Below are 22,754 nucleotides of genomic sequence, written 5' to 3'. Positions count from 1 at the left end.
ACTTCAAAACAATTAGATAAAACTCACTTAGACTTATTATCTTGACTCATATATTTCTGGCGTGTACTGACAAATGCCTGCTCCGAGAACAATGTTGAGTCAGACCTGATCAAACCTCAAGACCTACCAGACTCATAGGACAATCTCTTTAGATAGTCAAAAATGGTGGTAAGTCTTTGAGAAACGTGATTTTGTCTCTATAGATATTCTTACTGACCTGTTATACTTTTTCAGGCCGCCGTTCAGCCTGATTTCGACACTCTTTTCGAGCTCGTAGAAGCCGATAGAGAAAATTATTCAAGCGATGAAGCTCCCAATCTTTACCCGGTGTACTCGTATTTCTCGGCGGAGTACATGACTCCTCATTTGGCTTACTTGAAGCTCACAAGACCCGGCGACAAAGCTCACAAGAAAACGCCCTCCTTCCTGCTGGAGAGTGCTACTAATGGAGAGAACATCGACCGTTACTCCTTCATGGGTTGCAATCCCAAGAAAGTGATCAAAACGGGGCCTCAGTTTGACCTCGAGACTGACCCACTTCGTTTGTTGGAAAAAGATCTAAAGGGCTACAGACAAGCGCAGCTTCCTGGTGTCCCCAAACTTAGTGGTGGTGCTGTTGGATACATCTCATACGACTGTGTGAAGTATTTCGAACCAAAGACCAAGCGTGATTTGAAAGACGTACTCCAACTTCCTGAGGCCTTTCTCATGTTATTTGACACCATTGTTGCCTTTGATAATGTTTATCAGAGATTCCAGGTGATCAGCAACGTTGCGGTGAAGTCTACGGACACAAAACAGGATATCCAGATGAAGTATCTGAAAGCGGCCAAGGAGATTGACCAATTTCACAAAGTCATTGCAGACACAACATCGCCAATTCCATATCCTCCACAAGGTCCAATAGTGGAGAACCAGACCTTTACTTCCAATATTGGCCAGGATGGTTATGAGAGCCATGTTGCCAACCTCAAGGGGCACATCTTGAAGGGAGACATCATCCAGGCAGTACCCTCGCAAAGAGTTGCCAGGCCAACATCTTTGCATCCCTTCAATATCTTCCGCCACCTTAGGACGGTCAACCCATCTCCATACATGTTTTACATTGACTGTCTGGACTTCCAGGTTGTCGGAGCATCTCCTGAGCTTCTGGTGAAGTCAGATGCAAATGACAAAGTCATCACGCATCCGATTGCCGGAACGGTTCGCAGAGGAAAAACCAGAGAAGAAGACGACAGGCTTGCAGTGGAACTACAGTCGAGTCTCAAGGACAGGGCCGAGCACGTGATGTTGGTGGATCTAGCCAGAAACGATATCAACCGTGTTTGTCAACCACTAACCACCAACGTGGACAGATTGCTGACTGTTGAGAGATTTTCGCACGTGATGCACCTTGTCTCCCAGGTTAGTGGAACTTTGAGAGAAGACAAAACGAGATTTGATGCTTTCCGTTCAATCTTCCCCGCAGGAACCGTTTCCGGTGCTCCTAAAGTGAGGGCAATGGAGCTAATTGGAGAACTGGAAGGTGAAAAGAGGGGCGTATATGCAGGTGCTGTTGGTCACTGGGGGTATGATGGTCATACCATGGACACTTGTATTGCACTCAGAACAATGGTGGTGAAGGACGGTGTTGCCTATTTGCAGGCCGGAGGAGGTATTGTCTATGACTCTGACCCATACGATGAGTATATAGAGACTATGAACAAGATGAAGGCCAACAACAACACCATTGTGGAGGCTGAAAATGTTTGGATTGAGAGGTTGAAGGAAGACAGAAATGATAGTGAAGCTGAATAATAGAATGAAAGAATGTGGTTATCAGAAGAAAGCGTAGAGGAAATACAACAAGCACTACTGTTGTAAAAGGTAGTACCATACCCAATCTGGTTTGGGCCTTGTTAAAGAAGCCTCAGCATTCACACAGTTAAACGTTCTTTCTTCATCTGCTGATCATTTCAATGGCTGATACTTTCGAGCAGGAACTGCTAAGAGAGCAGTCGGAGTTCACAAAGGTGAGTATGGCAAATTTTCACCAATACGGTTCCACAGGACTAACACACAACAGGACAAAGAGATCCAGAGGATTCTTACTAGCTTCAAACTTGATGCTTACTCTATTCTTGATCTTCAGCCGGGGTGCTCAGCTGACGACATAAAAAAGGTTTACAGAAAGAAATCATTGTTGATTCATCCGGACAAAACCAAAAATGAACGGGCGCCAGAGGCATTCAGTATGTTGAAGAAGGCTGAACAAGAGCTATCGGACTCAGAACATAGGCAGAGGTTGGATGATGTGTTTGTGACCGCACGAAAATCGTTGATTGGGCAGCGCGGCTGGGATCTTGATGATGTCAGACTTTCAGGGAAAGAATTTCTCAAAGACTGGAGAGAGAAGGTGAAAGAGGTGTTGATTGAGGATGAGTTTGTGAGGCGAATGGAACGCAAGAGACAGATGGAGGAAGAAGGCAGGGCCAATCAGCACGAGGAAGAGCAAGCAGAACTTTTTAAACAGAAGGCCCAGGAGAAAAAAGCATGGGAGGAATCGCGAGATAAGAGAGTGAATAGTTGGAGAACGTATGTTGAGTCCAGTGGAAAGAAGAAGAAAAAGAAGCAGAAAGTCCTCGTTTGAAGCATGAGACTAGTTTTTAGGCTCTACACTGTTTTTACGGTTGTTCATGATTTTGCGTATCGTATAAAGCGTTGGATTATTCACTGTTTTGCGAGCATTCTGGCATACTCCTCTGGAGTGACCTCCATCTCTTTCCAGGTCTTGTGGAGATAGGCGTCCATCTCCTTCAACGTCTTCATGGCATCATCTTTAGCAAAGGTTTTGCCTGCCTTGAGGTCGCTGTTGACCTTGGTGGTGAGCAGATCACATCTTTCCTTGATTAGGTTCATTCTGTATTCAATCCATTCTGGATAGAACTCGTTGTACATTGAACCAAATGAAATCTCGGGCTTGACCGTGCTCAACACTGACATATCTGGCTTGGTTGCATCTTTTGCCCTGTACGAGGTGACTGCTGTGATTCTCTCGGTGTATCCCAAAGGAATAGGAGCAAGATGACTAATTTCGCGTCCTTGTAAAATGACAGCCTTACCCTTGCTGGGACCTGGAGTTGGCACGATTTTGCCGTTTCCCATCTTTAGAAGAGTTTCTCCCCCGATCATCGCAGTGGTGTCACTGAGCATCAAGACGCATACGAATGGGTATGAGTCGTTGTGCCAGCCAACAACAGCAGGAATTTTATCGTCATACTCGTCATTCATGTTTGATTTTCTCTTAGCCTCGATGATCTGGTTGTCGGCATCTTCCTTGCTCTTCATCGCGATGTTGATGTGAGCGACCTCATAGTCCATGATTACCTGGAGCTCAACTCCAGCCATGAGACTGACGGCCTTGACAGTTTCTGGGTGTGTCCAAGCAGCGTATGTGAATGGACAGGTGTATTTGGCATAACCTCTAATTACACAGTCCAACCCCGTGGTGGAGGAATACGAGTATCTGGCCCATTTCTCGAAAACTTCCGTTCTGAGGATTTCAGCACGCATAATTTCAACGGCCTCTTCAGTGAAAAGATCGAACGGATCGGAAACCCCGATATCAGAAATGGCAGTCTCGCTGAAGATTCCCAGTTCGGCCATGGTCAACCTTTTGGTGGTGGACACTGATTCCGCCTGGAAACTTAGGTGAACTTTTGGGTCAAACTTCTCTGTAATCTTCACCGAAGCCAGTTGCTCATAAATAGGCCTGATGTTCTCCTGGTAGAGCTTTGGAACGATCTTTTTATTAGGGTAACCAGCCTTGAGATTGGACATCAATATTTCTGGAGCAGCCATCTTGAGGGTGTTGTCTTTTGTACGAATAACGTGCAAAATTCGGCGAAAAACTGGTTAAACGTGCAACTATGCTTAACACATTACAATAAGTTCAAAGGGTGCAGTTCCAGTGCCTCTGTTATATATCCCTGTCAGTTCCGCTCGGCTTATCTCTGTTAGACCCATCAGAGATAAGCAGGCAAATTATTACTCGATGTGGTAAGCAGATTTCCGCTGTGACCCAAAACTTCGGCCGAAACTCTAAAGGTCGTGTGAGTCTGGCGATTGTGACGGGCAGTATCGGCTTTTGTCAACAACCGTCAAGATCTGCCTATTTATTTATAAATATTAACTTGTGGAGTAGAAAGATGGCATAGGGCAATGGCCGATATTTCGGGCGAAACAAGCGAATCGTAGTGGAGACGGTATGCCATAACCGATAATGGCATATCTTCATATGGCTGAAATATACTGTGGGGGTTATTAAACTTTTCATCGTGGCCGACAATGGATATGTTGACTCCATATAGCGAGTTCTTTGGTACAATTCGACTTATCAGTTTGTCAAAATGGCAATTCATTGGTTCATATCACGCTCTATCAATCACATCTCTATTTGAAGATTAACAACAAGAGCCTCATCTGTCTCAATCCAGAACCCCGTATCGGCCACAGTCCTGTTACTGGAACTCACACTTCCATAAATATGACTCTCCCAATGTGTCACGTCCCATTTCAAGCCCCTCGTTGAAAGATTAACCCGCTGTCCCAGCGGTAGAAGCCCCACGTTGTAGTTCTTTTTATCGCCAGGCAAAAACACGAAGTTCTCGCCTTTTTTGATGAGAAGGATCATTTCGTCAAACCCACTATTCCACAGCTTTATGTCCAAATTGGGTTTGGTCTCCGAATAAACGAACAACTTATTTATTGAATGAATCGTCTGGTCGAACCGTCCACCTATCGCACTCAGTAGCAGAATCGACACTTCTGTCTCGGATTTAGGTGTTTCTGAGTCCAGCTTGAACAGTCCATCTTCATCGTCTAGTTTGTTCAAATCGATATTGCCTCTGTTGAAGTACAAATCACACAGAACAATGCTCTTGTCTAAATCACTATGCCACTGAGACCATTGCTGCTTGACAGTAACTCCTCTATCCTCGTAAAACTTCTTAGTACCATCACTTAAAGAATCCAAATCCCCTATTATATAGTGGGGCAAATAGCTTTCTGTTTTGCCATGCTTGGTAGAATACTCAAGCAACCTGTCTCCACCGCCATCTGCACATATTCTCAGCTCACAATTTCCCCATATTCTCTCAAAGAGCTCTGGAGATATGGCTATCTCCTGGTTCAAAATCACGAGGCAAGTCTTGGACCCGGTAATTTTGTCACGAACCAACTGGAACGGGTTGATGAAATGGCAATTGTCATTTGTCGGTAGGTCTAGATGAATCGATTCTGGATTCTCAATCACCTCCATCTTGTCAAAATCCAACACGTTAAATTAAATGACGAAACTTCCCAGAAAACCTTCAAATGCCAATTCGTCTTCCAACAGCCTTCCACCAATGTGGAGGCTACGGACGGCAGGAGCGGCTGATATTTTGTTTGAAACACGACTCCAAATCATCTTTCCAAATCAAACCCACAACAACTTTCTCCTTTAATGAATAGCGCGTTTACAATACACATGCTATGGAGGATTTAACTGTTTTGCCGACAAAAGTGGTGACAACTGTGGTGAATGTGAATTCGTTCATATCAAGTGAGTTTCAACGTTCTGTGCTAATCTTGGAACTACATACTAACTAGTCCCCAGCTTTGGACCATCTTCCATGTGATATAGTGAGATCTCTGTGGTTAATCCAAAGCCTCAACTTCAAAATACACGATGGCAAACTCAAGTTGGGAGCTCTATTAAAACAGCCAAAGACGCCTCAAAGCGTATCGGCGCTTGTTGCAACCAAAGTGCGGCTGCAGCGATACAGTCTCGAACTGGTGGAGGAGTCAAAGCACTTGAAAGCCAAGTTGCAATGGCACAAGAATTTTCTGACGAATGACAGAGATACCATGGATAAGCTGGTAGAGATGCGAAAACAGATGCTCAAAAACGGGAGGCTAGACTTCGAAAAATTCAAGTCTGATTTCTTCAGGGATCTTGACCAATCGACTTCGTTCATGGAGTATTTTGAAAAGCACTTTGGGGGACCTGTGCGGCCCTCAAGACACGGCAATAGTTCGAGTTCTACGGATGGAACACTTCCTGCATCTTTGGGAAGTCCGTCTGCTCACAAGCCAAAGATCACCATCAGATTGCCCGTGATACCCAAGCTCGTGAAAGAAGAACCTACCTACTGTTTATGTCATGGTGTCTCTTTTGGAAAGATGATCGCATGCGATAACATTAAGTGCGAGACGGAATGGTTTCACTACAAGTGTGTAGGATTGACACAGGCTCCAAAGGGCAAATGGTACTGCCCTAGCTGCGCCAAACACAAGAAGACACTCAAGAAAAAGAGACACAAAGGATTCTAGCGCTAGCCGCTTTCTCTATGGATGGACTAGCTCCATATCTCGTCGTCAAGATAGTACAACCATGACATACTGTTCCACGAAGCAATGACCCCAATCGAACAATACACACTGTATATCATCAACTTGACGAATTCGAATCTCTGAAGGACAGGCACAGTGGAGCTCAACATTTCGAGCACGGAGACAATTGTTACCACCGGCAGAAGTCCAATGATATATATCAGATTGAATCTATTCCAGAACCCGCGACGTGGTAGCGACGGGGTAATTTCTTCGAACGAGGCGTAGTAGATCACACACCACACAAACGTGTACAGCGTCTTGAAGCCGTATTCTGCTGGTCTGAAGAGAAGCGGAAACAGTGAAACGTAACCGGCACAGGTCAGCAGCTTGAACACTTCAAATAGTCTCTTGTCCTTGGGCACTATAAAAGTGAATGGTATGATCACCAGAAGGATGGCCTTTTCATGGACGTGCCAGCCAAACAGGAACGAAGCAAATCCGCATAAAGTGAGAGACCCCACAAATTTGGTGAAAGTCGGCGTAATGAGCACCGGCAGAATGGCAAATATCTGGTAGAACAGGGTGAGCAGAAACGTCACCTTCGGTGTGATATTCGGTAGAACAGTGAAATCCACGACACGAACCAAACCAGAAGTCGTAGATGCTAAAGACTCAACAGGTGTCTTCCAAACATGTCTGTAAAACTGGATGAGGACTCTATCCAGGAACGAGTAAATTGCCCAGACGTTTGGAGCCCAATAAGCGTGGGTGAGGCCTCTTGCAAACGGGAAGAGTCTCTGAACTAACGGAGTGATCACTCCATAGTATGCAAAAGGTCCAAATGCAATTCCCACCACGAGTGCCATGGAGGAGCCCAATTTCAAACAGTTTAGCCAATTGACAATTTTGCACACACTGGAAAACGAACGAGGCACCTTCTTCGGTATGTTCAGACAATAGTTTCTAAGCAAGAAGGCAAAGTATGCCGGTGCCAGATATAAGAATATGTGCTTGAAACACAGCAAAATCGTGTAGAACACAGCACATGCAAGGTAGTTCTTCTTCTGAGCATTGACCAGCGAGAGACACAATATCCCAAATAGCATACCATTGTACTGGAAATGGATATGGTCAATGAAAGTCAAGGCTGGGCTCAGCACAATTGAGGATGCCACCACGAAATTTTTGGACCTTTCAGTTCCGGGCTGTGAAGAGTTGATGTACCATTGCAAAGCCCAGAATAAGACGCATTCAGACAGTATCACTGTTGACCTCTGGTAGAATACCGAAGGCCAACTAAAAGCCGGAGGCTCCGCAGATATCACCAAGCAATTATCGTCTATCACGAATTGCGGCACTAAATGGGACAAAATCCACTCAAAATATGCAAAGAATGGTGGGTAGTCTAGAGTCCATATGGATGTATCTTCTATGTACCAGTCTTTCAAAGGCAGATGGTACGTGATAGCCATCCAGTTTCGGTGCACTTCAAAGTCCGTGGACCGATATGCAGGAAACAACAGACATTTCAGGAGCGTCGAGGCAACCCATATGTTCCAAAGCGAAAAGTTAGATTTTCCCATGAGGTACGCGAAGCTGAGAGTGTATCTGTGAGTAGCAGTGACAAACGATCCTGAGGCCTGATCGGCTGACAAATCAACAAATTCGGCAGAAAAGATGGTAGCTTGGATAACGAATCCCTCAAAATCCCACCTCTTAACTCCAGAAATGGCCACGGGGTTTTAGAGCACTGGCCAAACCTACTGGCCAAATCTGGTGTTCACGCCCGAACCCTGCATCGTTGTTTGAAGATGTGCGTGGCGCGACAGATTTTCTCACGTGCCCCGGATTTAAGAACGGCATTGATGCATATGGCTCTCGCCTTGACAGATTGGGATCGTTTCCGAAGAAACGCCAAGATATAACTTCCTGCTTGATTGGCCGGGTAAATATAGCAACATGTCGCTGGTAATGCGGATTTCTGATGCTCGGAGACATGTAAAGGCTATCGTGTTTAACCCCGGCTCAGCCATGATAAGACACTTAGTCTTCACCTCCAATGCCGCACCTCGTTCCTCGTATTCTATTTTAAACCTTCGCTATCTCTGCATCCAATTTATTCTGATTAGCGCCTTGCCTCATTACTGAAGCTGATTTGTAATCTCGACACTATCACAAGCTATTCCTCTGTTATTGTTGTGAGCGACCATGAATGATCAGCGCACGACCTGACTCTCTGCCTGCGGAGTTTTTATGCTTTAAAGCCGAACGGTGCGTCTCGACCATGTACAAACAGCGAAAGATATAACGCAAGCTTGGGCTAATTTTAACACGCGTTATTAACTCAGCCTCTCCCTGCATATCAATAACAGTTCATAAAGGGTCCGAATGCTGAGCCCAAAGTTCTGTATATCTTTGAAGAATCATCACGGTACAAAATGACATCAACATTGGCATCGAAATACGCCTCCGAATACTCTCACTACGCTTCAGAGTATTCGTCCATAACTGCGGCTCTGGCTACTGAGACGCACCATGTCTCTACCATAGTTCTGCAGAAGTCGCTGGAGTATGTGTCTGTTTCGTTGGATCTGCTTTCCAACCTTCAGGTCCTAGCCACTGCCACTGAATCCAAAGTTATCCAGTCGGCCGCAGCAGCCGTCCAGACAGCCCAAGTCTCGGCCATTGCCATTGAAAATGATAACTCGATCTACGGATCGCTTAATCCTTCTCTCGGAGGAAATGCTGCATGTGCTGCAGTCATGGGGGTGTTTCTCGTGGCCCACATCCTGTTTGGTACTTACTTCAGACAATGGTGGATGTTATGGTCCTTTTCATGTGGAACCTTCCTCGAGTTTATTGGCTACATTGGTAGATCTCTGTCCCATAACCACAGAGAAGAAGAGAATCCATTCTTGCTGCAAATTATCTGTCTAACACTGGCTCCATGCTTCATCATGGCCGGCATATACTATATGCTTGCCAAGATTACCACCATTTACGGCGCGCATCTGTCGAAATTGAAACCAATGTGGTACTCCAACATATTTATTGCCTGCGATCTAGTTGCGATCATCCTTCAGGGAGCTGGTGGAGGAATTGCTGCAGTTTCGTTGCAGACGTATTCAAGCTCAGACAATGGTACGCATATCATGGTAGGTGGATTGGCTGTGCAAGTTGCTACAATGATACTTTTTCAGTACTTCTGGTACGATTTCCTTTATGCTCTCTATAAACAGAAGCGTGCTGCACGAGCTGCAGGGTTAGACATCGACTCGCAGTTCAACCCCAAATATGCTGACTTGCGCGCTCGCAGGCTGTTCTCGACCTTCCCCATAGCCATCAGTATTGCTGTGCTATTTGTCTTTATCAGATGTATATATCGTCTGGTGGAGCTCTCTGAGGGCTGGACAGGGTTCCTGATTGAGCACGAAGTTTACTTCATGATTCTAGATGCCCTGATGATGTGTCTTGCAATTTTACTGATGACCATATACCACCCGGGCTTTGTGTTCGGCAGGGACAGCTATATCCCAGTCAAGGGTATGAAACTGGGCAGAAAGAAGCATATTGATGCTTTGGACCAGGAGATGGAGCAGCAGAAGCATCAGGAAACGCAAGAAATTCGCCGCAACAGTATTGAAGAAAGCAGTCTACTATCATGATGGTCGTGAAGAGTTTACATTCGGCAGGTTTATATAGCTTTTCGACTAATGTAACAACGCATTATGGAAAACTTTGACTGGATCGTCACTTACTCGTGCAACAACGGCTAGACCCGGTATGTCAATTCCCCTTTTATTCCTTGCATCCATGGCCTGTTTGATGGTTTCTGCGAATCTGGACATGAACTCCATGATATTCAACTTGTTGAAGCTGGGGTAAAATCTTTCCAGCAGGAAGATGTATTCCGCCAAAATCAATTCTTGTTCGGTCATTGAGGCAGCTGTGGGGTTCAATTCAGTGAACTCCTTGACGAGGGCTTTGATATCGAAAGTGACTGTTTCCTTCTTATCCACGCAGATCTCCAACAGTTTCAACAGCAACTGGTTCTCGATATCTTTGTCCTCCATTATTGCTGTGGCTATTGGGTCCAACCTAGTACACGCTTCCTGTATCTTGAACCTAAATCTCCGCACTGATGGAGCCACGGATGTATATGTGGTCAATAAGGCCAGAGTCATCTGCTTAACCTCTTCACCGATCAAATGTAGATAACCAGCATCGTACAATCTTTCCAGACAAAGCACAAACACTTGTACCAACTTGTCTGTATTTCCACCCTCAGCTTCCTGTTCTGTCTTGAAGTCGTGGAATCCTAGTTCCATGTGGAGAATGATCTGGTCTACATTCTCCGCAGTAAATATGAGCCAGTGGCTGTTGACTCGTCTCTGACCTTTGACCAACTCGTGTACGTAATCAAAGGTCGCCTGGGTATAATAAGTATTCTGTATCTGGGCATATGCCACGTCGAAATCTCCCACTCCAAAAAGCTGGTCCATTAAGAAGGTCCACAGTGTCATGTCACTCATTGATACCATCTTGGAAGTGTTCTGCAACTTGAACAACGAACGAAGAGGTGGCTTGAAACTCGTCTTGGGGTCTCCGTCAATCTTGTATAGCTTTGAAACCAATTCTGTGCTGTTGAAGGCCTTTTTTGGATCGTCAGTGTACGACTTGAGCTCCTGTGCGAGTCTCTTCTCCACGCTGCTCAATTGGGCCTCGGTATGGAACACCTTGTTCTCGTTGTCCTCCTCCGCAACAGACTCTTCCTCGGGGAATTCGCAATGACATTCCGGGTGGATCTCAAACTCAATTACTCCACACCCTTCCTCTTCATCCTCGGAATTCTGGTCGAGCTCAAACTCAAACATGTACTTGAGGTCTTCCTCGACGAAATCGTCATACTCAAAATTCTGCTCGAACTTCTGCTCAAAGTCATCCGAAACTTCTTCAAATGTCAGCATGCTGGCATGCTGCAAGAGCTCTTTAACGCTCGGTCTTAGCGAACCGTCGCCTGTCTTTCTAGCCCATATCGACATGAAGTTGTTGAGCGTCTCATGCTTCAGATCGTGCATTCTTTCGTCAAAAGAGTCGTTCAGAAACACAGACAAAATGTTTCGTATGGCTCCCATTCCCTTGGCAACTGCCACCACTATTGGAGGGGTCTCTTTGCCCAGATCCTCGTGATCACGGTCAACCTCCAGACACAGCAACAGTATGAGTGTTGAACACTGCCAGAATCTCACCCAGTCCAAAATAAACGGACATGATTTCCGCTCCGTTCTATACATCTTGAAGATTACCATCAACGAAACAATCACAACTTTGTACATCAGCATTAGATCGTGGAAGTCGCTCTCCTCCTGTGTTATCCTGTATCCTGGGTAGGGCAGCCATTCTTCCCAAGACTCGGGGTCTTGTTTACTAGAATGCTGAGAATTTGGATATTTCGCGAGTAACGAATCCACTTCACAACATCTTAGTTTCTCCATGATATGGCTTATCACATACTCCAGCGAAAACGCAAACGCAAACTGCGGGTAGCCGTTCTGCTTCTGGAATTGCGGCGCTATCAACGCAATCGCTAAATCCGATATCAAATCCACAGAAAACATGTATCTGTTATCTTCACCAGTATCAGAGGGCTGCGTCCAAGGGTCACATAATGCTGCAATTGGTAGAAACGTTCCCAGTATATCAGACGGGCTCAGGTGGTCTCCCACATTCGGCACTGTGTAGTTTAAAAGATACCTGTGCAGGGGAAAAATGTCAAACCTAGACTCATCAAAGTCGTACTTGTGACTGTGTATGTATTCAATCATCTCTAGGCATTTCTCTGGACCCACCGCACCATTCACGTAGTTCACCTCGTTGATGGCCGTGACCGGATCGATTCCGGGGAAGTCCCATACGGCCTCGGGCCTCACGGGCTGTTCGGCCTCCATTTCCGCTCCAAACAACCTCTCAGTTACTGCTCCGAGGATTTTCAAAAAAAAATTGAATCCCACGCTCTTGTGAGTAAGCTTTCAGTATCTTTTCAACCGCTGAGGCTCGTTGAAGAGAGAGCCTTCCGGAAAAGGATAGAGCATCGAATGGTCTGGGCTGCGTAACCTTTTTAGTAAGGCCTCGGTGAAGACGATCTCACCTCTGGAGAAGTGTTTATGGTCAGTGACTTTTCTAAAAACTGAGCATTGAAATAAAAGCATTGACCTTGCAATGATTACGGCTTTTTTTATATTCAATCAGAAGGGTGATGTCATTATCTCCAAGCTGCTCCGGGAGGGAGTCCGGAGGAATGTGGCCGATGCGTTCCGGATCCAGGTGATAACCAGTTCGGAGGTGAGTTAACTAGTTTAGGGTAATTTTTGACGATGTTTTTTGCCTCTTTGCTCATCCACTAACGCAATTTATCAGGTACGGTCTCCCGTTCTTACTCTTGGGTCAACCACGTTTCTACACATCAAACACGGCTCGCTGTGGATAGTGGCTGTTACGCGATCGAATGCGGATGCCAGTCTGGTCTTCGAGTTCCTCAACAAGTTCCTGTCGCTTATGTTGAATTTCCTCGGAACAACTGTGTTGGATGAAAACACAGTCAAAAACAATTTCACGTTTATTTACGAACTTTTGGATGAAACCACCGACTTCGGGTTTCCTCAGAACATGGAGATCAACGGACTGAAGCAGAACATAAGCGTTCCCGTGGCGTACGGATCATCAGATTTTCTGAGGAGATCATCTGCTGTTCCTTCCAGTGGCATTCCAGCGAGTGGTTCAGCCGGTGGGTTTCTAGCACGAGCTGGTACATTGAGAAGGCGGAGTTCGGCCGCTCTCTCAAGTCCAAACACATCGGCCGGAGCCGTTTCCTGGAGACATGCGGGAATCAAGCATCGGAGAAACGAGGTGTTTCTGGATGTCTTTGAAGACGTGAGTCTTTTGATGTCCGTTAACGGAACCATTCTGAGGTCCGTGGTGGATGGAAGAATAATGATGAACAGTAAACTATCGGGAATGCCCGAATGCTCTTTTGGTTTTAACAAGCAGTCACATGGTCAGACGTCTGCTCAGGATGTCTTGAAGGACTGCAAATTCCACCAGTGTGTGGATCTGCAGACTTTTGACCGTGATCAGCTTATCAAATTCATACCTCCAGATGGAGAGTTTGAGCTCATGACATACCGAGTGGAGGATGTTGATCTTCCATTTAAAGTGAATGCCTCGGTCACTACGTTTGCAAATAAGGCTGTTGAGTACTCGATATCAATCTCCTCAAATTTTCCGGCAAAAGTCGGAAGCAGTATGGTGGTTATGCGCATTCCAACTCCACCTGGAACGATCAAGGCCCACATCGGCAAGTTGTCCAGTGGGAAGGCTAAGTTCATTGCCCAGGAAAACCTGATTGAGTGGAAAATCTTCCATTTCAACGGCTCTGTGACTCAGACATTCAAAGCGTCTGTTGATATTGCTTCTGTGGGCAGTCAGGAAAGCCTTCTCGCATGGGTAAGACCACCGATCTCGGTCAACTTCTCGGTCAAAATGCACACATTCTCTGGACTCTTGGTGAATTTCCTCAAGGTCAACGAACCGTCGGGCTACAATGCTGTGAAATGGGTCAAATATCTGTCTCAGTCAAAATCCTACGAAGTGAGATATTAGTTGTGTAATATATATAAATATGTATGTATATCAAAAGAAAAGACCCTCTATCTTATCGGCCAGGAAATGGGTGTTGCACGTGCCTGGATGAGGAAAAATTTGGCAGTCAATTCATGTTTCTCGGGTACGGCTTGATTGCACTCGAAGGTCAACCATTGAGAATATAAATGAGAGATTTGTTGGTGTTTTCAGGGTCCTCGAACAAGGGCCTTGCAGAGAGAATCTGCCGGTGTTTGGGGGTAGAGGAAGGCGAGGTATCGTTGTCCAAGTTCAGCAATGGAGAGACCTCTGTTACCATGGTGGACTCCGTCCGTGAAAAAGATGTGTACATCGTCCAGTCCGGCTCTGGCCATGTGAACGACAACTTCATAGAGATGTTGATCATGATATCGGCTTGCAAGATGGCTTCTGCCAAAAGGGTGACTGCGGTGTTACCTCTCTTCCCATACTCGAGACAGCCAGATGTTCCGTACAACAGGAAAGGTGCACCTCTGGTTTCGAAGACAAAGTCCTCCTATACTTACGATAGTGTGCCAAGCACTCCAAGACCAAGTTCTAGAAACTTCTACTCTGCCTCGGATGTGCAGAAGTTGGATCTGAACCAGCCGAGACAATCCGGGGCCAATGTGTCCAACCTGGTGCTATCGCCAGCTCCGTTGAGCCCTGCCAAGTCGCCATTTTTCAAGTCCAGGGTTACTTCAGATGCTCCAGCAGACAAAGGCTACCATCCCACTGCATTGCCAACCAATGCGAGCTCGCCTGGTCTGAAAGGGTCCGATGTGAACAGTTTGGTTGGATACAAACAGTGGATAGCCCAATCAGGCACTTTGGTTGCGAATTTGCTGACTACAGCAGGTGCGGACCACATCATTACAATGGACTTACACGATCCGCAGTTCCAAGGGTTTTTTGACATTCCTGTGGACAATCTCTATTCCAAGCCACTGTTGCAGCATTACATAGCCAACTACATTCCCAACTACCAGAAGGCGGTGATTGTGTCTCCAGATGCTGGTGGAGCCAAAAGAGCAACGTCCGTGGCAGATGCCTTGGAGATGGAATTCGCACTTATACACAAAGAGAGAAGACAGAAACTTACCAGTGACACTGTCCCCTCGAGCAATTCGGGTACTCCTTCAAACGGCCCGTACTCGTACTTCCACTCCAACTTATCCACGGCAAGTCTTTCTGGAGGAACCTCGTCTCCGATGCTGCATGGTGGCTCTTTGTCCAAAGAGAAAATAGTGGCGACCACAATGTTAGTTGGTGATGTGGAGGACAAGGTTTGTATTATCGTGGACGATTTGGTAGACACCTCGTACACCATCACCCGTGCAGCGAAACTGCTGAAGGCTCAAGGTGCCAAGTACGTTTATGCCATTGTGACCCATGGAGTGTTCAGCGGTGATGCTTTACGCAGAATACGGTCCAGTGGAATTGACAAGCTCGTCACCACAGACAGTGTTCCACAAGAAGATCTCGTCGCTGAGCTCGGAGACATGGTGGAGGTGCTGGATGTATCCAGGATCTTCGCAGAGGCCATCAGAAGAATCAACAACGGAGAGTCTGTTTCGATGTTGTTTGACCATGGTTGGTGAAAAAGAGGTATTATATCGCCTGTGGCATCATTAATTATTGTTAGTTCTCGATAAACGTTGAGTAAATCATCGGCACCTAAGCAGCCTGAACGTCGATCTGAACTGAATCTGAATCTGAATCTTCAGTAAAAGCCTTATTTTCAATAGCTGAATATCCTGTTCAGAATCCTGATCGACTTCAGCTCCAGAGTGGTCAGAAACTTGTCCAATTTCGAAAAGCTTGTCAGCCTTGTGTCCTCCCTCTCGTTGTTAAACTTAGCGGCCCTCATCAGCTGTTTGGTGAAAGACAAGACCACCAGCGTGAAGTATATTCTCAGAACATTAGCGCCAACCGAGGATGCCACTGTGACAAACAATTCATACCCTTTGCTGGCAGATTGAGATGCCAAATCAGCTCCACGCTCGGAAAGAGCCCTGCCTACCAACGGTGAAATAATATAGTCATTCGCAGCCTTGCGAATGGCCTCGTTACTCGCCACTTTATCCCAGACATAGTTGGTATTCACGGGTCCCAACGCGACGACATCCTCCTCAACAGCCCTTGCAAGCTTCTCGCCCGTGTAGGCTGTAGAAGCCGAAGCCGCATCCGAATCTTCTTCGGCAAACCACAGCCAAGCAAAATAGATCGTGTAGAATAGTCCAACAATGGTGTCCAGCATGTAAACCACGCTGATCAGTGACATGTGACGAGCCCTGGGCTTCTTCAATGACAGCATTCCGTGGCAGTAAACCGGAATCACAATGAAAGATGCCAGATAGAAAAGCCATTGAAGAAAATTGATGGGATGGCCTGTAAACAGCGACAACAAGCCAAACACTCCGCTCATCTTGTTTATTATGGCATATCCAAGGATTATTTCCACCCCTATGTACAGTGGCAACACACCAAAAAATTTCTATGAATCCTTGTTAGTGGGTACTCGGCTGGAACTACCGTGCGGAAGCCCGGCCGGTGTCGTTACTTACATTTGGCAGAAATTGAGATAGTATCTGCGAAGACATAATATGTGGTATCCTATGATGATGATTAGACCAAAATCAGCTCGATTATTCTCACTGTTGTCCAGATCAGCAAAGAGAAAACAAAGTCTGGAATCAAACAAGCTTGGCCCGTTACACCAGACCTAAGATGTCTTGGTGACCCGTGAAACAAAAGGCAGCGATGAGGTAATGAAAAAAATTTAGAGAGCACATACAACAGGTGAAAGCCACGAGTTGAGGACTACTTGACAAGAGCTGTTTGTTTGTTTGACAATGAGCTCGAGTTTGCGTGATATACTAGAGGATATGGATCTGTCTTCGGATTCAGACTCGGATATGGAGCAACGGCCCACGACACAAGCCAAGGCCAAGAAGGTGACGCATGCCGCATCCAGGGACAACGCTGAAATCTTGGCCAAGTACTCGGATAAGATTAAGACAGACGAGTTTTTGTTCAAGAGCCACAGAATCACGAGGGATAAAGCCGAGCGTGCCACTGTTGAGAGTGTGCTTGACCCTCGAACCATAGGGTTCATTCTCAAGCTTTTCAAGAATGGGACCATTACCCAGATCAACGGATGTATAAGTACGGGGAAAGAGGCAAATGTGTACCATGCCATGAACGAGGAGACTGGAAAGGAGTATGCCGTAAAGATCTACAAGACATCTATTTTGGTCTTCAAGGACAGAGAGAGATATGTGGATGGAGAGTTCCGTTTCCGCAACACCAAGAGTCAGCACAACCCCAGGAAGATGGTAAAAGTTTGGGCTGAAAAAGAGTTCAGGAACTTGAAGAGACTTCATTCGAATGGCATTCTTTCACCTGAGCCTGTTGACCTGAAGTCTCACGTTCTCGTGATGGACTTTCTGGGCAGGGGAGATGGTGGGCCATCCCCCAAGCTGAAGGATTACGTCTTCAAAGATGTGGACCAAATTGTCAAGTTCTACCAGGATATGCTCATTGCAATGAGAAGGATGTACCAGCAGTGTAAGTTGGTTCATGCCGATCTCAGTGAGTACAATTCCATAGTCCATAATGAGCAACTCTACATATTCGATGTTTCTCAGTCTGTGGAGCACGACCATCCCATGAGCTTGGACTTTTTGCGAATGGACATCAAGAACGTAAATGACTTCTTTGAAAGAGTTAAGCATATCAATGTTTTTCCAGAACGTCTCATCTTCAAGTTCATCATCCAGGAATGGAGCGCGTTGAAGCGAGATGTAGAAGTTGCCGAAGAGGATCCTGAGTTCCTAGCCCATTATTTGCATGAACTTCCTCTCAAGGGCGAAATTGAAGGAGAGGAGCAACAGGATGACATCTTCAGGAGCTTACACCTGATTTCCTCGCTCAATCACTTGGACGAAAGAGATTTCGAGAAGTTCTCGAAGGGAAACATGGACTCTTTGAAGGATCTCGTTGGAGATGGAAAGAATGGGGAAGGCATAAATGGCGATGGTGATGAAGATAGCCACGATGACGATGACGAAGATGATGATGACGATGATGAAGATGAGGAGGACGAGAATGACTCCGGGAGCAGCGGATCTGAAACAGAGGAGAAAGAGTGGACGGATAGAGAGAAGGACTTAAGAGGCAAGAAGCATGAAGATAAAAATGCCAAAAAACTGAGAAAGAAGGAGGCTAAGGACCAGGCCAAGGAGAAGAGAAAGACAAAGATGAAGAAACATGTTAAGAAAAAGCTGGTGAACAAAGCTCACAAGGGAAGCAAATGACCTACGATCGTCGTTTAAAAAAAATGTATATTAAGCAAAGCCAACCCACAAGTACCCTAATCATTACTATCACATACTACCACCACTTGCACCATGGCCACCAACTAGTCCTGCCATCTCTAGGAAAGCTCTTTCTTCTCCCAAGTTTTTGACATTGACTCTTTGACGAGCAAGGGCTTCCTTCTGTTCCCACTCCCATTGCTTAGCCTGCTCAGCCAGGTCCTTCTCTGTCCCGCATCCCCATACCTCCAGATCAGTAACAGAAAATCGATCTTCGTACTCTGGTGCCTGTTCTTCCCCATATATGCTCCCTTCTTGGTAGGTTCCACCTCTCCCCAGATGTCTGAATACGGCAAACTCCAGACTCGAATCAATGGTTAACGACACATTTCCTGGTTGGTATCTCTTCGTGTTGCTCTTTAATAAAGGCTGGTCGTTTCCAAATCCAATTCCTCCTCCATTCGTGTTGAAGTACGCGTAGTGCTGGTCTATTTTGCGGGCTTTGAAGATGGACTGGTGAGGTGAAATCTGAAACAGCATGCTGCCAGAATCACCAAAACAGTCTTTATTCGAGATCTTCCAAGGCTGGGCAATATATGCTCCAAAAGTGAGCTTCTCACCATCATCATTATCGTTTGGATATGTGGTATCTGCATCTGGATTCGTCTTCCGAAAGTTGGGGAAATGCTCTTTAAACTGTTCGTAACGCTTGTTTTTTGTTTCTCTAACACGGAACCCAGATACAAATAGGATGGTTGGTGCATTCCACTTGAAAACTTTGGACTGGAATGATCTCATGGAAAATCCAGCCTCGGATGCCACATAAAGCTTCTTCATCCTGCCATACACGAGCTCTGCCGGGAGGAACGTAGCCAGTTGTGAAAGGGTATATGGTGTTATCACTTTGGTATTCTCCTGTTGAATCATTCCCGATTCAGGTCCAGGTGGGTTCACAAAAAGTAGCGAATCCATAAATGAGCTTAGGGGGCTGAACACCTCAGGCATGGTTCCGGTCACGATCCTTTCGAAAAGGGCAAAATTGACTGATCCCTGTGTCTTAGACCTCGTCGCCGACGGTAAAAACGATCGCAACAGTATCATGGCTCTTTTCTCGTAAAGGCCCCAATTTGAAAATGCTGTATCAAACTCAGACAGTCTAAAATGGGACTTTCCTGGAATCGTAATCTCGGAAATTACAAGCACAAAAGTGAGAAGAGAAACCAGATCCTGGGCCGAAACAGCAAGCTTTTCAAAATCAAAACCGTCACTTGTCTGGACAATTGGCATCTTAGACCACAGCACCGTATTGGCTTTCGAAACCACTTTCACGGCTGACTTAGCCTGTGTCTGGTCTTTCTTCTCAGCCTTTTCAGCCTTCTCTGTGAAGGACGGACCCGTTGCTGCCACTGCCAGAAACAAAAGCTTTAAGAAATCAAATCCATCATTAAACAGCTTATTTCTTCTTTCCGGACTGAATAACACAATTGCCTTGATCATTTCACCTGTTGTAATATCTGCGCTGTCTTCCCACGCGCCGAGGAAGGGGAACTTACCAAGAAACTGTATGCACCTGAACAAAACGCCTTTGACAGGTAGATTTGGTGGAGATGCTAATAGCGCAAACAATTGGTCGCCAGTAATGATTTCGTTTCCATGAAGCTCATCAAGAGCCATTTGTTGCTTTAACGAAACCAGCTCGATAGGTAGGAGGGTCGAGACGCAAGCCTTAACAAACAGCCTGTCAACCTCTGACCTCTGTAATTGGCTGATAGTGGCATTCCCCAATTGCCCATCCTCTGAAGACTCTGTTGACCATGATTGTCCCATGATACAGGTCACAAAATGCAAAATAAAACTCCACCTTAAAGACAAGAAGATGGGGCAAAAGAACTTGTGGCCTTCCGTATCTAATCAATAGGTAGTGTACCTGCTCAATATGTATCCTCATCGGGCTTTCCCAAATTTTTTTTCAAGTTCACTGTTTAACCATTTACACTCCAGAGCACACTGTATCCTTTGATCAAATATGGCACCAAAAGATAAAAAAGGAGCTAAAAAGGCTGTGACAACCGACTCTCGGTTTGCATCTTTGCACAATGATCCCAAGTTTGCGCCTACAAGGAGAAACGATCTCAAGGTGAAGGTTGACAGCAGATTCTCCAAAGAAGAGTTGGGATTGCAGAACTCCAAGGCCAAGATTGATAGATATGGCCGCAAATTGAAAGACCAGAAGTCTACAAAGGATTTTGACAAGTTTTATGAACAGGAGGATGATTTGGAGGCAAAGGTTGCTAGTCCAAGCTCTAGCTCTGATTCTGACTCTAACTCTGATTCGCACTCTACCGATGATGAAGATGGCACCAAGTTCGTTGACCGTGCCAGAGGAGAAGGAGGGTCTGATGAGGACGACTCCAGCTCGTCTTCAGAAGAGGAGGAGTCTGAAGAAGAAGACTACGCCGAAGATTCTGAGCTTGAGATAGAAGAGGAAGAGGTAGCAGAAGGCGATCCAACCTCTACCATTGCTGTCACCAACATGGATTGGGACCATCTGAGAGCCGTTGATTTACTAGCAACTTTCTCCAGTTTTGTTCCTCCCAAGGGATTCATTGATAGTGTGACAATCTACCCCTCGGAGTTTGGGAAGGAGAGAATGCAGAGAGAAGAGATCGAAGGCCCACCCAGAGATGTGTTCGCTTCCAAAAAAAGCAAAAAGGAAGAGTCAGATGATGACTCAGATGATGACGATATCGACCTCGAAAAGGCAGCGAAGCAACTTTACGAGGAAGGCGATGCCCAAGACTACGACTCGAAGAGTCTGAGAAGATACCAGCTCCAGAGGTTGCGTTACTATTATGCAATTGTTGTATGTGACTCCGTTGCCACGGCTAAGGCGATCTATGATAGTTGTGACGGTACAGAGTACGAGTCCACCGCCAACCACTTTGACCTTCGTTATGTTCCCGAGGGAATGGAGTTTGAAGAGGACGATGTCAAGGACAGGTGTAGAAAGATCCCAGCAAACTACAAACCACAGGACTTCATCACCGATGCCTTGCAGCATTCAAAGGTGAAGCTGACGTGGGACGAAACTCCTGCTGAAAGGATGACACTTTCCAAGAAGGCATTTTCTCAGAAAGAGATCGAGGATATGGACTTCAAGGCGTATCTTGCTTCCGACAGTGAAGAGAGTGATGCTGAGGATCTCAAGCAAAAGTACAAGTCTCTTGCTGGAGTCGCCGGGTCTGGCAAACAGTCCAAGCCTTTGGAAGAAGAGGAAGGAGATGATCTCGATATGGAGATCACATTCACGCCTGGTTTGGCCGAGGCCACCGCTGAAGAGAAGGAAGAGTCTACGATTGATAAAATCAAGAACAAGGAAAAAGAGAGAAGAAAGCAGAGAAAGCAAAAGCTCAAGGAGCTGAAGAAGCAGCAGGAAGAGACCAAGCGTACCAGCAAAAAGGAGAGAAGGTCCAAGAAGACGGAAGAAGGCGATGACAAGGTAAGTCGTGAAGAGCTTGAGTTGTTGATGCTCGACGAGAACGAAGAAGAGGCAAAGAAAGGAAGAAGCCATTTCAACATGAAGGAGATCATCAAGAGTGAAAAGGAAAAGAGCAGGAAGCATAAGGGCAAGGGCAAGGGCAAGAGAGCTAGCAACGATTCTGGTGATGAGGCTAGTAATGACTTGGATATTGTCGATAGTCGTTTTAGTGAAGTGTTTGAGGATCACAGATTTGCCATTGACCCCACCAGTTCCGAATACAAGAACACGCCTGTCATGAAGAAGATCTTGCAAGAGCGTTCTAAGAGGTCTATGAAGAGGTCAAAGGAAGACTCTCATAAGAAAAGAAGGGTTTAATGTATATTAAAAGAGTCAATTCGAATATTTGCAGAATTCAAGAAAATGAATAACTTGAAATTGCCAAAATCGTAGAAATTTTGAAAAATATTTGAGTTTGTTGGATTTTGAAAAATTATGGAAATGCTGAAATGCTGAAATTATTGAAAAATTGAAAAATTTCACCATCATAACTACATTTTTTGGTATAGTCTACCTTTACACGATTTTGGTAATGAGTGTTTTCTTGAAAGATACATGATCGATCTAAATAATGGTTCATCTTCTTCTCATTTCGTCATCTTGCAGTTTCAGTCGGCTCAGTTTTTGGTCTAATCCGTCTCTTTTGTCCGAATTATTTCTTTGGTGGGGTGAAAGTGATCTTTCTGTGCTTGACTGGAGTCCACTTGAATTTCTTGACCCAGACGGACACTAGGTACAAACCAGACACAATTATCAATGCCTTGAGACCCAATCTCTTTCTCTCGTCATGCTCTGGCTCGGCAGCCCAGTTCAAGAAGGTGGTCACGTCCTTGGCCATCTGGGAGGTGGTGGCTGGGGTTCCGTCCTCAAACTCAACGAGGCCA

At 45.7% G+C, this 22,754-nt stretch overlaps 15 protein-coding genes across 15 annotated transcripts in view; 8 read left to right on the top strand and 7 right to left on the bottom strand.

Annotated features, from left to right (window-relative positions):
• Positions 1 to 162: 162 nt before the first annotated feature.
• KUCA_T00001473001 (uncharacterized protein) lies at positions 163 to 1,797 on the top strand (the record flags this gene model as incomplete). The annotated part of the gene is made up of 2 exons (XM_022603655.1): positions 163 to 168; positions 235 to 1,797. 2 exons carry the CDS (start codon positions 163 to 165, stop codon positions 1,795 to 1,797), a joined length of 1,569 nt encoding a protein of 522 aa, XP_022457515.1.
• A 161-nt stretch (positions 1,798 to 1,958) lies between these two features.
• KUCA_T00001472001 (uncharacterized protein) lies at positions 1,959 to 2,629 on the top strand (the record flags this gene model as incomplete). The annotated part of the gene is made up of 2 exons (XM_022603654.1): positions 1,959 to 2,012; positions 2,066 to 2,629. The coding sequence occupies 2 exons, from the start codon at positions 1,959 to 1,961 to the stop codon at positions 2,627 to 2,629; spliced, it is 618 nt and encodes a 205-aa protein (XP_022457514.1).
• An 80-nt stretch (positions 2,630 to 2,709) lies between these two features.
• On the bottom strand, positions 2,710 to 3,840 carry KUCA_T00001471001 (uncharacterized protein; the record flags this gene model as incomplete). The annotated part of the gene is made up of 1 exon (XM_022603653.1): positions 2,710 to 3,840. One exon carries the CDS (start codon positions 3,838 to 3,840, stop codon positions 2,710 to 2,712), a length of 1,131 nt encoding a protein of 376 aa, XP_022457513.1.
• Positions 3,841 to 4,423: 583 nt separating this feature from the next.
• Positions 4,424 to 5,299, bottom strand: KUCA_T00001470001 (uncharacterized protein; the record flags this gene model as incomplete). Its single annotated transcript, XM_022603652.1, has 1 exon — positions 4,424 to 5,299. The coding sequence occupies one exon, from the start codon at positions 5,297 to 5,299 to the stop codon at positions 4,424 to 4,426; it is 876 nt and encodes a 291-aa protein (XP_022457512.1).
• A 215-nt stretch (positions 5,300 to 5,514) lies between these two features.
• On the top strand, positions 5,515 to 6,354 carry KUCA_T00001469001 (uncharacterized protein; the record flags this gene model as incomplete). Its single annotated transcript, XM_022603650.1, has 2 exons — positions 5,515 to 5,584; positions 5,639 to 6,354. 2 exons carry the CDS (start codon positions 5,515 to 5,517, stop codon positions 6,352 to 6,354), a joined length of 786 nt encoding a protein of 261 aa, XP_022457511.1.
• A 26-nt stretch (positions 6,355 to 6,380) lies between these two features.
• Positions 6,381 to 7,940, bottom strand: KUCA_T00001468001 (uncharacterized protein; the record flags this gene model as incomplete). The annotated part of the gene is made up of 1 exon (XM_022603649.1): positions 6,381 to 7,940. One exon carries the CDS (start codon positions 7,938 to 7,940, stop codon positions 6,381 to 6,383), a length of 1,560 nt encoding a protein of 519 aa, XP_022457510.1.
• Positions 7,941 to 8,795: 855 nt separating this feature from the next.
• KUCA_T00001467001 (uncharacterized protein) lies at positions 8,796 to 10,022 on the top strand (the record flags this gene model as incomplete). Its single annotated transcript, XM_022603648.1, has 1 exon — positions 8,796 to 10,022. The coding sequence occupies one exon, from the start codon at positions 8,796 to 8,798 to the stop codon at positions 10,020 to 10,022; it is 1,227 nt and encodes a 408-aa protein (XP_022457509.1).
• A 45-nt stretch (positions 10,023 to 10,067) lies between these two features.
• On the bottom strand, positions 10,068 to 12,305 carry KUCA_T00001466001 (uncharacterized protein; the record flags this gene model as incomplete). The annotated part of the gene is made up of 1 exon (XM_022603647.1): positions 10,068 to 12,305. The coding sequence occupies one exon, from the start codon at positions 12,303 to 12,305 to the stop codon at positions 10,068 to 10,070; it is 2,238 nt and encodes a 745-aa protein (XP_022457508.1).
• Positions 12,306 to 12,576: 271 nt separating this feature from the next.
• Positions 12,577 to 14,016, top strand: KUCA_T00001465001 (uncharacterized protein; the record flags this gene model as incomplete). Its single annotated transcript, XM_022603646.1, has 2 exons — positions 12,577 to 12,699; positions 12,775 to 14,016. 2 exons carry the CDS (start codon positions 12,577 to 12,579, stop codon positions 14,014 to 14,016), a joined length of 1,365 nt encoding a protein of 454 aa, XP_022457507.1.
• A 167-nt stretch (positions 14,017 to 14,183) lies between these two features.
• Positions 14,184 to 15,614, top strand: KUCA_T00001464001 (uncharacterized protein; the record flags this gene model as incomplete). The annotated part of the gene is made up of 1 exon (XM_022603645.1): positions 14,184 to 15,614. The coding sequence occupies one exon, from the start codon at positions 14,184 to 14,186 to the stop codon at positions 15,612 to 15,614; it is 1,431 nt and encodes a 476-aa protein (XP_022457506.1).
• Positions 15,615 to 15,754: 140 nt separating this feature from the next.
• KUCA_T00001463001 (uncharacterized protein) lies at positions 15,755 to 16,441 on the bottom strand (the record flags this gene model as incomplete). Its single annotated transcript, XM_022603644.1, has 1 exon — positions 15,755 to 16,441. The coding sequence occupies one exon, from the start codon at positions 16,439 to 16,441 to the stop codon at positions 15,755 to 15,757; it is 687 nt and encodes a 228-aa protein (XP_022457505.1).
• Positions 16,442 to 16,868: 427 nt separating this feature from the next.
• KUCA_T00001462001 (uncharacterized protein) lies at positions 16,869 to 18,332 on the top strand (the record flags this gene model as incomplete). The annotated part of the gene is made up of 1 exon (XM_022603643.1): positions 16,869 to 18,332. The coding sequence occupies one exon, from the start codon at positions 16,869 to 16,871 to the stop codon at positions 18,330 to 18,332; it is 1,464 nt and encodes a 487-aa protein (XP_022457504.1).
• A 69-nt stretch (positions 18,333 to 18,401) lies between these two features.
• Positions 18,402 to 20,159, bottom strand: KUCA_T00001461001 (uncharacterized protein; the record flags this gene model as incomplete). The annotated part of the gene is made up of 1 exon (XM_022603642.1): positions 18,402 to 20,159. One exon carries the CDS (start codon positions 20,157 to 20,159, stop codon positions 18,402 to 18,404), a length of 1,758 nt encoding a protein of 585 aa, XP_022457503.1.
• A 199-nt stretch (positions 20,160 to 20,358) lies between these two features.
• On the top strand, positions 20,359 to 22,188 carry KUCA_T00001460001 (uncharacterized protein; the record flags this gene model as incomplete). Its single annotated transcript, XM_022603641.1, has 1 exon — positions 20,359 to 22,188. The coding sequence occupies one exon, from the start codon at positions 20,359 to 20,361 to the stop codon at positions 22,186 to 22,188; it is 1,830 nt and encodes a 609-aa protein (XP_022457502.1).
• A 334-nt stretch (positions 22,189 to 22,522) lies between these two features.
• KUCA_T00001459001 (uncharacterized protein) overlaps positions 22,523 to 22,754 on the bottom strand; it is a gene marked incomplete at both ends in the record, with an annotated part of 1,028 nt that continues 796 nt past the window's right edge. Inside the window, one exon of the mRNA XM_022603639.1 lies at positions 22,523 to 22,722. Within this exon, the coding sequence (XP_022457501.1) occupies positions 22,523 to 22,722 (200 nt within the window). The remainder of the gene's footprint in view (positions 22,723 to 22,754) is intronic.

The sequence above is a fragment of the Kuraishia capsulata genome, genomic scaffold, assembly GCF_000576695.1.
Source record: "Kuraishia capsulata CBS 1993 genomic scaffold, Kuraishia_capsulata_scaffold_2, whole genome shotgun sequence".
NCBI lineage: Eukaryota > Fungi > Ascomycota > Pichiomycetes > Pichiales > Pichiaceae > Kuraishia > Kuraishia capsulata.
This window is presented reverse-complemented; position numbering and strand designations above follow the sequence as displayed.